Source organism: Pseudonaja textilis, chromosome 6, assembly GCF_049901715.1.
Source record: "Pseudonaja textilis isolate UNSWEBS1 chromosome 6, rPseTex1.2, whole genome shotgun sequence".
Classification (NCBI taxonomy): Eukaryota; Metazoa; Chordata; class Lepidosauria; order Squamata; family Elapidae; genus Pseudonaja; species Pseudonaja textilis.
In genome coordinates, this window is record NC_141995.1 from 12707674 (window position 1) to 12723835 (window position 16162).

Here is a 16162-nt window from a genome sequence, read left to right on the forward strand (position 1 = left end):
AGATTTAAACGTGTTGCCCTTCGATTGGCAATCATAGGGGGAATTTTGCTTGTTAAGAATGTTGGAAGAGAACATAAGAAATTGTAAACAAGACAGACGAAAGTATATGTACAATGAATAAAAACATATAGAAATGTAGGTAAAAGAAATACAATTGAATAAGAAGAAAATGAGATAACCATAAAAGAAAATTAAGAGAAGTAAAGGGAGAAATAGTGAGAAGTTGGAAAAAGAATAATAGGATATGAAGTTGAACACATAAGATGAATATGTATATGAAATTGTGTCTGTATGGAAATGTGATAACCCGGAACCCTGCTGTACTCAGATAAGATGTTATATTTGTTTTGTTAAAACTCAATTAAACTTTATTAAAAAATAATAATAATGTATAGTCACAAAATAAGAAACATATATATACAATGACACAATAACTGTTAATGGAAAAGAGATTTTAGTATTTTTTGTTTTTAAAGAATAATATATTTTATTTTTTTAAAGAATAGAATGGAATAGAATGGAATAGAATTCTTTATTGGCCGTGTGATTGGACACACAAGGAATTTGTCTTGGTGCAAATGCTCTCAGTGTACATAAAAGAAAAGATATATTCGTCAGGAGTCAAGAATCATAAGATAAAATGGTTAATAATAGTCACAGGGTACAATAAGCAATCAAATCATACTAGGAAACAGTACATATAAATCGTAAGGATACAAGTGACAAAGTTACAGTCCTACAGTCAACAAGTGGGAGGGGATGGGTGATAAGGAGTGATGAGAAGATTAATAGTAATAGTAAAGCAGACTTTGTAAATAGCTGGACAGTGTTGACAGTGTTGAAAAGGGGGGAGGTCAGGTCCAACAACTCCCACTGGCACAAGTTCTTTGCTTGGCAGCTGTTTACTTGGAGAGCAGCCTCCTTAGGGCTGGAAAAGCATAATTGGCTTCAAAACAGAGGCAGTCAACCTCAGAAATCAGCTACTGGACTTACATCAGTTTGTGTTCTTGAAGCCAAAAGTTTAAAGGTTCAGGATTCCACGTGCTGATAAAACCAGGCAGGATGGATTTTAAAGTGACCACCTTTATTGTGCCTCCAGAAAAGAGATTTTCTTAATTTTGGACAGGGGACCTTACTCCTGTGTAAGAATGCTTTGAACTGAGATAGAATTGCACAGGAAATAAACTCCTTGTGAAATCCGGCACGGACATTAGAAGCAAATCTTACTCACTAGAATTTACACTTAGGTAAAGGTGTAACACTGCATACTAAAGAAATTGTCAGTTTGGAAGCCATTTTTCTTTGAGGCTTCTGAGCTCCCACATTCAGTGCCTGGAAATTTGGGAAGGGGACTTCAAGGAGAGGTGAAAAATTCTCAGAGAGACGGGTTGGATTTTGGATTCTATTTGGGCTAAGAAAAACCCGGAAATCTCAGATTTGGGTTTTCCTCAGATGTGCCAATACGCATCTCTAATAAAATGGATCTTTGAGAAGATGACAACCTCAGAGTCTTAATTTGGAGGTTGTTACTTGGAACGCTGACAGAAAAATGCAAATGCACACCTGTGTGCCAAAACTGATCTGTTGCTTTGTTGCAACTTCTGCCAGGACTGAGTAAATATACACTTTTGGAATTACAGTATATTACTGGCCTAGTATCAACAAAATACAGATAATCCTCAACTTACAACCACAATTGAGTCCAAAATTTCTGTTGCTAAGCAAGACAGGTGTTAAGTGAGTTTTGTCCCATTTTATGACTTTTCCTTGCCACAGTTGTCAAGTGAATCACTGCAATTGTTACGTTAGTAACACAGTTATTAAGTGAATCTGGCTTCCCCATTGATTTTGCTTGTCAGAAGGTCGCAAAAGGGCTTTACATGATATTGGGACACTGCAACCATCATAAATGTGAATTAATTGCCAAGCATCTGAATTTTGATCATGTGACCATGGGGGGATCCTGCAACGGTCATTAGGGTGAAAAACAGTCATAAATCCCTTTTTTTCAGTCCTGTTGTAACTTTGAATAGTCATCAAATGAACTGTCGTAAATTGAGGATTACAAAGTAAAAAAAGTGGATCCACAGCAGAAACAAAAGGTTAGACAAGGCCATGGGTGAAAAAAAAAAAGTTGAGAAACGTTGGAATAGAATGCCAGGGGTCTCCAACCTTGGCTTTGCTGGCTGGGGAATTCTGGGAATTGAAGTCCATGAGTCTTAAAGTTGCCAAGGTTGGAGACCTTTGGAATAGACCATCTGGTCCAAAAAGTTTGAAAACCTTCATCTGAATTTTGCCATGGGGAAACACCCAAGGAAGACCATACCACAAGGAGTCACAGATACACCTAAGAATTAATTTGTGTATAATAATCCTGACATGTATGTTTGTTAAGGCACTTTCAACAACCACTAACTTCACCGCAAACCCTCAGAGATATTTTTATATTTTCCGTTTATGTCTTCATCACTATCTTTGCAAGGTTCAATTGTCTGCAGGGGTGGAAAACAGTGCTCAATGGAATTATATCTACATGGAGGGGAGTATGCAATGGGATACCCCAAAGCTCTGTTTTAGGCCCAGTACTCCTCAATGTCTTCACCAATGACCTGGATGAGGGGATAGATGGGGAACTCATCAAATTTGCAAACAGCACCAAACTAGCAGGAATAACGAACACTCCAGATGACAGGCTTAAGATACAGAATGATCTTGACAGGCTTGGACATTGGGCATTTGCTAACAAAATGAAATTCAATGATGAAAAAAATGTCTACATCTAGGCAAGGAAAACAAAATGCACAGGTACAGCATACGCGCTACCTTGCTCAACAGTAGTAACTGTGAGAGGGATCTTGCGAGTCCTAGTGGACGACCATTTAAATACGAGCCAGCAGTGTGCAGCAGCTGCCAAAAAAGCCAACAGTCCTATGCTGCATAAATAGAGGGATAGAATCAAGTTCACATGAAGTGTTAATTCCACTTCATAATGCCTGGGCGTTGTCTCCGAAGAAGTGAGGCTCCCGTCAGCAAGGAGCAGCAGTGTGTCCTACTCCCCGCAAGCCACTAGGACCACTTCTTGCCTGCCAACCACTGGCGGATCATGGAGGAGGAACCGGCTTCCTTGCTCAAGCCCAGCTGCCCGTAGCTGTCCCCAACAGAAGAGCATGGCATGATTGGATCCTTGGTCTCTGGCTCCTTCACCCCAGGATTTCTCCCAGCGCTGAGTTCGATCTTCCTTCCCACTGGGTATCACCATGAGGCAGCTCAGCTTTGATGGAGAGGCAGCCCCTGGTCCTTTGTGAAGCTGCCATACACCTGAAAACCCAGGCTGGCAAATGTCCCCAAATCCCTTTCTTTGCCACTCAGATATATGGATGACATATGTCTGCTCTTTCACTACTAAATCAGAGATGAGAAGGCCACACACACACACACACACACACACACACATTGTATTTAGCAACAACAACCTGAGGTAAGGCTTCTTTCTTTGGGGTTCAATTTTTTTATTACTTTATCAAACTATAAAATACAGAAATACACAGAAAAATGAAAACAGTGGGAAAATGAGGGTGGGGAGAGGAAAAGAAAAAATGTGTAGGGGAAAGGGGAAAAGAAATAGAAAAGGCATTGGCGTCCGACTGGTGCAGTAGCATAAGATAATAACATATAACCTCAACTGTTTGCTTTTACATCATTAAAAAGAACATATTAACTCAATCTAATTAACGTGGTTAATTAGATAAAACAGCATATTTTCAAAGTACTACAGGATCACTTTATTGCTTAATGAAGCAAGAAAATCGCTGAACAGTCATCTAACCAAAATCCCTTGTGACAATCTTGTTCTCCCATCTGAGGTCAAAAGAAGGCTACCGCTTCCAAGGTAGCATCTTATTCAAGTTCCTGTTTCAGACTATGGGCACAAATCTGCCAAAGCCACGATTGTGGCTGATCGCTTGAAGAAGCTTCTCTTTCAGTTTTTGTTTTGTTGAGTAAATTGGCAGAAATAAAAGATGAAAACAGGTGTCAGCCGCAGGGATAAGATCCTCGGAGGGCAAGTAATGTGGATGAATCTTCCAAGGTTCCATTCCTGTCACAGGGATCCTGTCATTTCCTGCCAAAAACACTAGAAGTATGAGAAATCATCAGTTAGACACAGAACATTACGGGGACCACAGACAGATCTAAGAACATGAGATTTTTTTTGACTATAGGATAATATTGCCCCCCAAAAGATGGTATTCTGGCATCCAGAGGCCTTACCTGACACAATGCCGGCCAAACTGGAGCTTCTGAGGGGCAGATCCACCCCTCAGAAGCTCCATCCAGAGGTCTCGCCTGGCATGATGCTGGCCAAAATTTATTTTTTATTTCTTTTATTTATTTTGATTTGTCAATTGCTTACAAGATAATAGGTATAAGTATATACATAGTTATGAATACATGAAATTGGGTACATATAAGAAAAATAAAAGAAACAATAGGACAGGAACAGTAGACATGTTGGTGTGCTTATGCACGCCCCCTACAGACCTCTTAGGAAAGGGGTGAGGTCAATAGTAGACAGGTTAAAGTTTTTGAGGTTTGTGGAAGAAACCACAGAGTCAGGTAGAGTATTCCAGGCATTGACCACTCTGTTGCTGAAGTCGTATTTCCTGCAATCAAGTTTGGTGTTGAGCTTGTATCTGTTGTGTGCTCTTGTGTTGTTATGGTTGAAGCTGAAGTATTCATTGACAGGTAAGTCATTGCAATGTATGATTTTATATACCATACTAAGATCAGTCCAAAGACGGTATAATTCAAGGTTTTCTAGGTCTAGAATTTCAAGTCTGGTGGCATAAGGTATTCTACAATGAGTAGAGGAGTGGAGAACTCTTCTTGTGAAATATTTCTGGACTTTCTCAACTGTGCTAATATCAGATATGTAATGTGGGTTCCAGACTGATGAGCTGTATTCGAGTATTAGTCTAGCAAATGTTCTGTATGGTCTAGTCATTAGTGTAATATTACTAGAGAAAAAGCTACATAGGATTGGAATAACAACTCTTAATGCCTTTTTGGCTATGTAGTTACAGTGGGCTCTAGATCATTGGAGATGAATATTCCAAGGTCCTTTACAGAGCTTGGATCATCAACAAGGTCTTGACTATTCAGCTTGTATTTTATTTTCTGATTTTTTTGCCAATATGTAGGACAGAGCATTTATTTGTTGAGATTTGAAGTTGTCATTTGTTTGACCATTCTGATACATAGTCAAGATCTTTTTGAAGGGTAGCAGTATTGTCTGTGGTATTGAACAGCTTTACATCATCAGCAAAGAGAAGAGAAGGGATGCTTTGGGTGGTCTTAGGCAGATGGCCTGTTCCATCACTAGCCCCCTCCCATGGCCTTCCCCACCCTGAAATACCTCCTGTGTGTTTAATGAGCTTTGCATTGGATTAAGAAATGCATGGGTGAAAGGAAGGAGTGATCCCGTTCAAGGTACAAGATTCAATCCTAAAAATCCTTAGGTTATGAATGGAATGGACAGGTAGCCCCCAACTTAGGATCACAATTGAGCCGAAAATATATGTTGTTAAGTGAGAAATTTGATAAGTAAGTTTTGCGCCATTTTACAACTTTCCTTGCCACATTTGTTGAGTGAATCTCTGCAATTGTTAAATGAGTAACACAGTTGTTAATTGAATCTGGTTTCCCACACCAACTGTGCTTCTCAGGATACTGCGACTGTCATAAATATGAAGCCATTGTCAAGCATCCAATTGTAAATCCCATGACCATGGGGATGCTGCAATGATCAGAAATGTGAAAATTGGTCATGAGTCACTTTGTTCAATGTCATAACTTTGAACCGTGACTAAACAAACTGTTGTAAGTCAAGGACTACTTGTATAAAGTTGCCTCTCAATTATCATTTCAATTCCTTGACTATCTGCATTAAAAGAAGCTTTTGGAGAGATATGAATGACTTCTGCTGACATTCAGAACAGCTCACAACACAGAAGGAAATTCACCTTCAAGATCTTTAGAAAAACAGTGAAGTACTTGCATATAGATATTTACCCAGAAAATGTTTTTTATCCTCCAAACTCAGCTCATGGAAAACTTCCCAGAACATCTTTATAGTTGGGTGCGTTGGGCTGTATATACCCCTATACACAGCATTCTTCAGTGCAAGAATAATAAACAATGGGGGGAAAATCAAGAACCAATAAGAATAAACAATAAGTTATATAATAAACAATAAACTATATAAGACACTCAAAAGTCACTTGAAATGGGCAGCAAAGGAGAAGAAAAGTGAAGAATGTATGGAAGGAAGGAAAGAAGAAAAAAAAGAGAAAGAGAAGAAAAAGAAAAGAGAAAGAAAGAGGCTTTAGTAACTTTATCTGCAACCATGCTTCAAACTCCTAAATGTCATCCAAGCAATTCTATCATTCACTTATTTGATAAGCTAGGAGAGTTGTGATGGAGAAAAATTAATTTACCAAACCCTACCCATGCCAATTGAAAATGATGCTGTAGCTAATGGCATAGTTCCTTTCCTCCAATCATGATCTGCTCATAAGGGTCCTTCTCATAAAAAAAACATCTCTCCATCCACTTACCTTTTCGCACAAATCCCAGTCATAATTGGCATTTCCAATTGCCACTTCCATCAGTTGTTCAGGCTCAAAGATGCCAACTAGCTGTTCATCCAGGACTTTGTAAAATCCTCTCCTGAACTCACTGAAAACATCATCCACTGATTTGTTGAATATGTAATCCACGTATTTGTCAACAAAGTCTTTCCTTTAAAAAGTAAAAAATAAGCCTATTTTTTTTCAAGAAGGTCAAATTCTTGGCCTTTAAATAAATTTATCAGGGTTCAGAATCAGATCTCTTTTGGGGAAATTCGGTTAGCATTGCTCATAAATCTAAACTATGTTTACATTTATTTGTTAATGTAATACATGATGATGATGATGATGATGATTGATATTTACAAGCATTAGTTGAGATTGGAGGTCTTTGTACCAAAAGGATCATGGTCAGATGACCACAGGGATACTGTAAAGCCACAACTTTGTGTCAGAAGTTCCTGTTGTTCAATGCAATTGGAAATTTTGAACTGTTGTGAGTGAGTGAGTGATCATAACTAATAGACTACCTGTAGTTTAGATCTAAAGAATTTTTTAACAATCCCACAGAAATTCAAGAAGCTTGGAGATAGCAGTAACTGAAAGTTTAAGAAATTATCCGATTCCTACATGGTGCACTAATATCATCCCCCATTACTTCTAACACCATTGGTCATTGTGGGTGGGGATCATCTGAGCTGTAACAAAGCACCTTTGGAGAGGTCATTTTAAGAGTCATTGACACATACTTATTGGCACTGTTTACAGCTGTTGAAATGCCATTTTCAATCAAGTCTACATCCATGCTGTCCCAGGAAATCTGAAAAATAAAGTAGTTACATGTTAATTAAAACTGTTAAAGCTAAAGTTAATGTATTAGTATAATTTCTGCACTGAACAGTGTCAAGACTTTCTATTTATGTGGAATAGTTGGCATCAGTAGTTTCAGCCAATGAAACGGTGTGAATAATGCTTTGGCTGGTTCACACATGGTCCAAAGCTGTGGTTTCCCATAACTGTATTTTACTGAATAACTAAGGAGACTCAGACAACAATCAAACTGTATACCAAGGTTGTGAACCATAAAGTCATCTTAACCCACATTCAAATTGATTCCATTCACATAGGATTCCATTCACGTAGCATACCAACCATAAACAAATCATCTTATGACTTAATGTGTGAATGAGATTTCAGCCTTTAGTGGTTCTTCTCTGGAGGGCCCAAGTGTGTCTGCAGGATGTAGTTAAAAAAAAAGTTGAAAAAAAACCCCCATTAAAATACATTTTAAAAAACCCAAGCTGGGCTTGGACTAAACCATCATTGATCACCATCTTCTTTTAATGACCTCATAATCTCTTGTGGAATGGAGTCTGGGCAACTGAATGGAGCCAAGTGTTTACTGCCGGATGCCCTTCCTGTCGCCAATGGTGAGTTTTGTTCAGCAGATATATTCTCAGTGTGCCCAGAGAGAGAAATATCTGCCTCTACCTAGGATCGAACTCACAGCCTCCTGATTGTGAGGCAAGAACTCCACCTCTAGGCCACCACATCACTAAACTATCATTGATGCCATCTTGACATTTCTGACCACACCCCAGAAGACCCTCTTCTTCTCAAGACAAGATTCAGAATGATGTCTCTAGCATCCTCCTCCTATTTATTCCAGCTTATTTGTTCAGCCACAACAAGATAAACGTTTCCACCTTTTAATTGATTTTACAAGCTCTGGATTTCTTCCATTTTTAGCTTCTATTCCAGGTTTTTAACCATTTGAGGAGGCATCGTGAAAGAATGCAGGATACTCACAGAGTAACATAGCTGAAACATGTCTTCAAGGTCATCATGTTCATACTCAAGAAGTGTCTGCAAATTTCTTGATAACAAAAGGAAATGGAAAATAAAATATTATATGAAGTTCTTTCAGCAGATATTAAAACAGTGCCAATCAAAAATACATGGCTGGAGTGGTTTCATGTTTTTATAAGCCTGAGGACATGAACAAGATCTCCAGACTGGTCCATGCAACCATGAATAGACTCAAGCTTGTCTCTTTTGAGTCATCGTATCTAGTGATGGAGCTAGAATGGAGCTAGGTTGGCTTGATCCAGAAAGTCAAGTATTTGGTGAGAAGAAACTGAGAAGATATTTGTATGACTGTTCCGGAAAAACCTTTGCACCCAGATCATTTTAAAAAGTAAGGTAGTTTTAAAAACTAAGCTCTCTTCCCAGGCCAAATGGTGTATCCAATTTTAAAGGGGACATGCTTCTGTTGGGATTTGGGTCATACTGGGATTTACTAAACTAGGCTGAGACACCAGTTACATTGGGCAAAAGAGACCAGAGGTGTCAAACTCAAGGCCCATGGGGTGCTTAGATTTGGCCCGCAGGGCTGCCCTGGAAATAGCAAAGGACGGCCCACGGTGCCTCTGCCAGTGAAAACGGAGCTCAGGAGGGCCGCGCTCGGGCCACCACAGGCACCCCCTAACACAAGTGATGTCAAGCTGGCCACGCCCACCCTGGCCATGCCCCCTCCCCCTCCCCCCCCCCCAAGGTCAATCACAACCCTGATGCGGCCCTCAATGAAATTGGGCTTGACCACCCCCCCACCGTCCTAGTTCAGAAGAAGTGTGTGGTGGCTGCTGTATTTGTAGACCTTTTTTTGGAATAAATACGTTTGTCATAAACCTGTGGCTTATTATCCTTGCTTCTGCAGAAAAATTGGGGGAAAAAATCTCTGCTTACAGAGAGTAAAAAGCTGGTTCCGTTGAAGGACATTTAATGAATTACTTCCATGCTAATATAGAGAGATGGGAGTCTAAGGAGGCCCCATAAAGAGAAAAAAGCAGATAGGTCTCAATCTTTCTCTTCACCTAGACTAGAAGATGGACTTCTTGCCTTTTGTTATGTGTAGAGAACACTTTCTCTGTCAGCCATTACAGCTAGGTAACTGGGGATCTTCTACTCCAGGGGTGTCAAACTGGGGGCCTGCGGGCTGGATGCTTTACGTGCAGGCCATGCCCATCCCATCTCCGCGAAGGGAAAAACACCACAAAAAGTCATGTGACAGCAACATGATGCCACGAGTTCTAATCTAGGTTACTACATCATGACCACTCAAATCAAGAGAAGCTGCCTACTGTAGACGGGATGAGGGGAGAAACAACAAATGATTTGCTGATCTCTACACCTTGGCTAAGTCATCTTAACCCACATTCAAATGTTAGGATTCCATTACTTTTGGTACATTCTTTGAAACAGAAACATGGTTTTGTCAGTTGTAGGGGGAGTGCAATGACTGGATAAAATCAGTTAAGACTCATTGTCCCTAATAAGTGGATAGAACATTTACCTTCCTAGCACAGGGCTTAGCTCTTTCACATCACTGAGAGTTGGCTTCTTGTTAAGCAGCTTTTTAAAGACAGCAAGTGGGAAGGGTATGTAGGCAGTGACTCTGTTAGCTATTGAAAGCCCATAGAGAATACCAAACAGGAAATATTTATTCTTCTCCACAGAAGGCTGCAAGAACGAAACAGCAAGAAAACATCACCACAACAATGAGAAGAAATACAGATTACTTTTGCAGTATTTAAAAGGATATGTTTCTACATTGGGATAAACAGCCGAGTAAAATGAAGAGTGGTATTAGACCACCTAGTTTTCTCACATCATGAGAAAACTTAGTTTCAAACTAGTGCTCTCTATCAATGTGCAAATTGCAGAGTGGCTAAATACTTCCTTTCATTCAGCTTAGGTTTTATAATCCCTAAAGCATCTTTCCCACACTTTAGGATATCAAGAGTATTGGGATTGCAAAAGTATTTGACGTTTCCCAGACTGTTTTTTCAATGAACAAAAGACCAGGTGTAGAACTTCACAAATCAAACTTGCACATATCCCCCCCCCCAAAATTAAGATCCAATATCCCATCTTGGGTTGATGAGGGCAGGGTTGATAGGTATCATCTTGATGAATTGAGTTCATTTGAACTGGAACTGGGTCTGATAAACTTACCTTGGGAGGAAACCACATTGGGGAAGTGGATTCACAATACATAAACATCCCATATTCTGGCTGTACCACCTTCTCAAACACCTCTGAAAAGAATTCCACCAGGTAACCTTGATCTCCATAATCAGGCATTTCATTTTCAAATTGAACCTGTCAAAACAAGTAAAGAAGAAAGGAAAAGTAGTTCAAAAAATTGAAACGCAAACATCCTTCTTCAGAGAAAGAAAGCTGAAAAACGTTGAATTCCTTTCGTAAATAGCAAAAAAGCTCTGAATTTGCAGAAGGTCAAAAGGATTTCATATTCTTTGAACTCATTGGCTGATTTTGGACCCATCACTTAGCCAAGCTATTCCACCGCTGTTACCGTGTTTCTCGCAACATAAGGCTGGGCCTTATTTTTTTTTGACCCCCGAAAAAACGGCTAGGCCGTCTCTTTGGGGGTGACTTAATTCCCCCCCTTGCATCCTTGGGTGGGCAGGCGGCAAGAGATTGGATGTTGACCTCGGCATTGGTGGGGCACTTCGTATTGGGACATCTTCCATCACCGTTGCTTTCCCATCTCCCTTGCTGCCGTGGCATTTAGAGCAACGCCACAGTGTTTGGCGCAGCCATGCGCAGCCAACCAGGGCTCCTCCCTGCAATCGGAGCCCGGCAGAGACACTCGGCTTCAGGTGCTCCTATTGCCGCCTTCCCTTTGCCTTTGAAGGTAAAGCCAATTATTTTAAAAACGACCCCCTACTACAATAAAGCCTCCCCTGCCCGAGAGGGCAGCCCAACCCCAAGTGGGGAGGCAAATATCCTGGGGCCACAGTGCAGAATTAGCCCACCTCGGGAGAAGCGCCCAGCTGCCATTCCTGCCTGGCGCCGGGCAGAGCGCGAAGAGCTTCGCCTGGGGCGCCCAGCACAGCTGACAGGCGGGCCCTCCTTTCCAGCAGCAGATCTCTTACCAAGGCAGCGAGCGCCTCCGCTCATCCCACCAGGGCCGCTCCAGAGCTGTGCGGGCTGGGCAGAGCCAGGAAAGCAAGCCGCAGGTGTGCGCCTGCCTGCCAAGCAAAAGATTGGGGCCGACTTGAGCTTGGCTTCCTTCCCAAGTCCCTCCAGTGCAAACCCAAAGGGGCCACCAGGAGAGGCTGCCCGAGGCAGTGATAGCGCCCACCCATCCGCGGACAGGGAGGCAAGGTGATGGCAGCGCTGCTTCCCTGGCCATTGGAGAGAGCCCGAAGCCGCCCGGTCCTTTCCACCCCTCGCCCATCCCATCCCCACGCATCTCCAATTGTGCCAGCAGCTCCAAATGCTGAAGCGGAATGGGCATCAGGCAGAGGCGCTGACTCAGCGGGGCTCAGCTCGGAGGACGTGGCGCAGGCCGTTGCCCTGCCTCCCTGTCCGCGAATGGGTGGGCGCTATCACTGCCTCGGGTGGCCTCTCCCGGTGGCCCCTTTGGGTTAGGGCTGGAAGGACTTGGGAAGGAAGCCAAGCTTGGGTCGGCCCGGCTCTTTCACTTGGCAGGTGGGTGCGCACCTGCAGCTCGCTTTCCCAGCTCTGCCCAGCCCACACAGCTCCGGCGCAGTCCTGGTGGGATGAGCAGAGGGCCCAGGAGGGAGGCGCTCACTGCCTTGGTGAGAGCTCTGCCGCCGAGAAGGAGGGCCCGCCTGTCAGCTGTTCTGGGCGCCCCAGGTGAAGTTCTTTGCGCTCTGCCTGGCGCCAGGCAGGGATGGCGGCTGGGAGCTTCTCCCGGGTGGGCCGATCCTGCACTGCAGCTCCGGGAGATGCGCCTCCCCACGTGGGGTTGGGGTGCCCTCTAGGGCAGGGGAGGCTTTGTTGTAGTAGGGCGTCATTTTTAAAATGATTGGCTTTACCTTCGAAGGCAAAGGGAAGGCGGTGACAGGAGTGCCTGAAGCCAAGTGTCTCCGCCGGGCTCCAGTTGCAGGGAGGAGCCCTGGCTGGTTGCGCATGGCTGCACCAAACGCCGCGGCGTTGCTCTAAATGCTGTGGCAGCAAGGGAGAAGGGAAAGCAATGGTGGCGGAAGGTCTCCCGATACGAAGTGCCCCACCAACGCAGGCAGCACCATATCCGGGTATGCAATAAAAGTACTTCCTAATGGCAAGCCCCCCTCCTCCCACCATTCTCATTTCACATGTTTAATATAGGCCTTAATTTGGGGGGAGGGGCTTAATTTGATTTTATGCTGAGGCCTTCCTATTGGTGGAGGCCGTATTGTTGGGGAAACACGGTAGGTGCAGAAAAATTAGAGCTGACCTTCAAGCTGTAAATTGTGTCTAGTTTCTTAGAATTAAGGCAAAATACAGGTAGTCCTTGACTTACAACCATCCATTTAATGACCATTCAGAATGACCATTTTCTACATTTATGACCATTGCAGCATCCCCATAGTCACGTGATCAAAATGCAGTTGCTTGGCAACTGGCCTTTATTTATGAGGGTTGCAATGTCCTGGGGTCATGTGATCCCCTTTTTGCGATCTCCTGACAAGCCAATGGAGAAGCCAGATTCACTTAATAACTGTTACTAACTTAACAGTTACAACTGTGGCAAGAAAAGTCATAAAATGAGACAAAAGTTACTTAACAATTTAGCAACAGAAATTGTAGGTTCAGTTGTTATTGCAAGTCGAAGACTATCTGTATAATTGTGATAGAAATAAATACTGAGTAAAAAAAAAAACTTTAATAGATAAGACTTTTTAAAATGCAGTCCTAATTTTGAAGAGTATGCCAGTGAGTTCTCGGGTTCAAATCTCAGGTAACTCAGCATCAGCACAGATAGCTCACCAGCAGGTGCTTTTTCAGGTAGGAGTCCTCCAATATACTAAGTTTGTGCCAGGTGTCTTCAAGGAGAAACTGGCGTCGCACTTTCAGAATAAAGGTAGGGCGATCTGAGAAGTCACTATTTCCCAGCCTCTGGTTGTCTCTCCTTTCAAGGTAAGCTTTCCATTCTGCATCCTGGAAAAGTCCAGGGGGAAAAGAGATAAAAACCAATAAACAATGTTCACATTTTAATCATCGAAGAAATGTAAGCAAATCAAAAGAAACCTTCTTTTAAGGCAGTTCTGATGATGGTGTTTATATTGAAGTATTTTGTCCCCAAATAATCCAATAGCAGTCAACCATTTCCTTAAATGCCTATAGAGATTCTCAGTCACCCAGCTCATGGTTCTCCCAAAGGTGATTTTTTTTCCAAGAGGCAACTGGGCTTTTTGGTTTTTCTTTTGAAGACATTTCACTTCTCATCCAAGAAGCTTCTTCAGCTCTGACAGAAAATCCAGTTGCCTCTTGAAAAAAGCACTTTTGGGAGAACCATGAGCTGGATGACTGAGAATCTCTATAGGCATTTAACTTTGTACTTTGGGATGAATACCCTTTGAATGGTGCAGGGGTATGAACGGATTTGCAGAAAAACTGTAGACAACAGGAACCGTTTGCACTTCAGTTTGAGATGCAGGCTTCAACAACTCACAAAAAGGATACAAATGACCAGCTTGTCTGCAAGGAGAACAAATCCTTCTGTTTCCCACCATCCAGTCAGAGCTGAAGAAGCTTCTTGGATAAGCAAAACGTCTTCAAAGAAAAAACAAGGAACTCCAGTTGCTTCTTGAAAAAAAGCACCTTTGGGACATTTACTTAAATCTCCATTCTCAAAGTGCTAACAGGGAAAGATGGTAGGGAATGAACTAAAATTAATATGGTTTGGAGCTTCCTTAAATGGTAATCAAATCGAGCCCTTAAGAAACTTTATTTTATTCAAGCCATCTTTACATTGCATCCAGTGTCCAAGACACATTGTACCATGTACAGCTGCTTCTGAGGCCAAAGTACTGTAGGAAAAGCTGCAGGAAAAATGGTTGCATGGAGGCTGCTGCATTATTCATTATTTGCTTGCTTCTTTCTGTTGTTAGGTAATCCTCGACTTAACACTAGTTCATTTAGTGACTGTTCAAAATTATAATGGCACTGAAAAAGTGACTTATGACCATTTTCCTCACTTATGACCATCACACAGTGGTGGGATACAAATTTTTGTACTACTGATTCTGTGGGCGTGGCTTGGTGGGCATGGCAGGGGAAGGATATTGTAAAATCTCCATTGCAGAGGTGCTATTTGCCGGTTCTCCGAACTACTCAAAATTTCCACTACCGGTTCTCCAGAACTGGTCAGAACCTGCTGAATACCACCTCTGGCATCACAGCATCTCCATGGCCACGTGATCAAAATTCAGATGCCTGCCAATTGACTCATATTGATGATGGTTGCAATGTCCAGGGGTCACGTGATCACCTTTTACAACCTTCTGACAAGCAAAGTCAATGACGAAGCCAGATTCACTGAACAACCTTGTTACTAAACAACTGCAGTGATTCCCTTAACAACTGTAGTGATTCACTTAACTATTGTGGCAAGAAAAAGTCAAAATGGGGCAAAAACATCCCTAAACAAATGTCTCACTTAGCAACAGAGATTTTGGGCTCAGTTGTGGTCATATTACTGCTGATTACTGGGGGATGGGAGGTTATTCTATATCATATTTTGAATGCTGAAAACATAAACAAATAATTTGGTGGCCTCATCCATAAGATACAAAGGGGCTCAATGACCAATGTCAATCCTTGGCAACTTTAAGAGGTGTGGACCTCAATTCCCAGGAGTCTCTAGCCAGCACGGATGGTTGGGAAATTCTGAGTACTGAAGTCCACACCTCTTAAAGTTGCCAAGGTTGAAAAACACTGCTCTACAAAAATGGCATGCCAGCCGACGCTCCCCAAAGCGAATTCCAGATCAGTCTTTTCCCAGATCGACACATTTCCACTCCTCTATCCAAAACCCAATTTTGTTCTTTTGCAAACAAGAGAAATCTGACCAACTCTCCAATAAGCAAGACTAGATAGATAGATAGATAGATAGATAGATAGATAGATTATTTACCTGTTGTGCAATAGAGGACCCGTAATAAAGTATTTTCCTTTTGGTTGATACATTGTAGACGAAAGGAAAATGGCAGAAACAGACTAATCTGTCTTCATCTGGGATATTCTGCATGTTGCAAGGGGAAAAAAACAGAAATCTTTTGAAACAAAAGAATATCTCATAAAACCTTCTTCGCTTCCCAACTCCCTTTGCTTCCCAACCTGCATCAATATACTTTTGTGTGTGTGTGTGTGTGTGTGTGTGTGTGTGTGTGTGTGTTCTTTTCTGGTAAGAACTTATGCAACAGCTAAACTACTCAATGTGGAATTCAAATGTTTTCCAATTCGCCTCAAAAATAAAAACAATGAACCATCTCTCTCAAAGCAAAGGTTTATGCTTGGGCACAATTAGATAACTGACTGCTATGAAGGAAGAAACCACACATTCCCTAATTTAGAACTTTTCACAATTCCACAGCAAAACATCCCTTTCACCTCCTAGGCAGGCTAATATGTCAGATAGAGATAGTCCTCGACTTACAACAGTTCATTTAGTGAGTGTTCAAAGCTACAACGGCACTGAAAAAGAGACTTGTGACCATTTT

The 16162-nt window shown here is 42.0% G+C and overlaps 1 protein-coding gene across 1 annotated transcript in view; it reads right to left on the reverse strand.

The window, feature by feature from the left end:
- Positions 1–3485: 3485 nt before the first annotated feature.
- The window catches only part of HERC6 (HECT and RLD domain containing E3 ubiquitin protein ligase family member 6), a 37278-nt gene continuing 24601 nt past the window's right edge, over positions 3486–16162 (reverse strand). Inside the window, exons 15-23 of the mRNA XM_087935905.1 lie at positions 15577–15684; positions 13428–13598; positions 10641–10787; positions 9979–10145; positions 8436–8502; positions 7376–7446; positions 6615–6798; positions 6070–6172; positions 3486–4132 (exon numbers count right to left, since the gene is read on the reverse strand). Coding sequence (XP_087792031.1) covers positions 3915–4132; positions 6070–6172; positions 6615–6798; positions 7376–7446; positions 8436–8502; positions 9979–10145; positions 10641–10787; positions 13428–13598; positions 15577–15684 — 1236 coding nt within the window. The 3' untranslated portion in view covers positions 3486–3914. The remainder of the gene's footprint in view (positions 4133–6069; positions 6173–6614; positions 6799–7375; positions 7447–8435; positions 8503–9978; positions 10146–10640; positions 10788–13427; positions 13599–15576; positions 15685–16162) is intronic.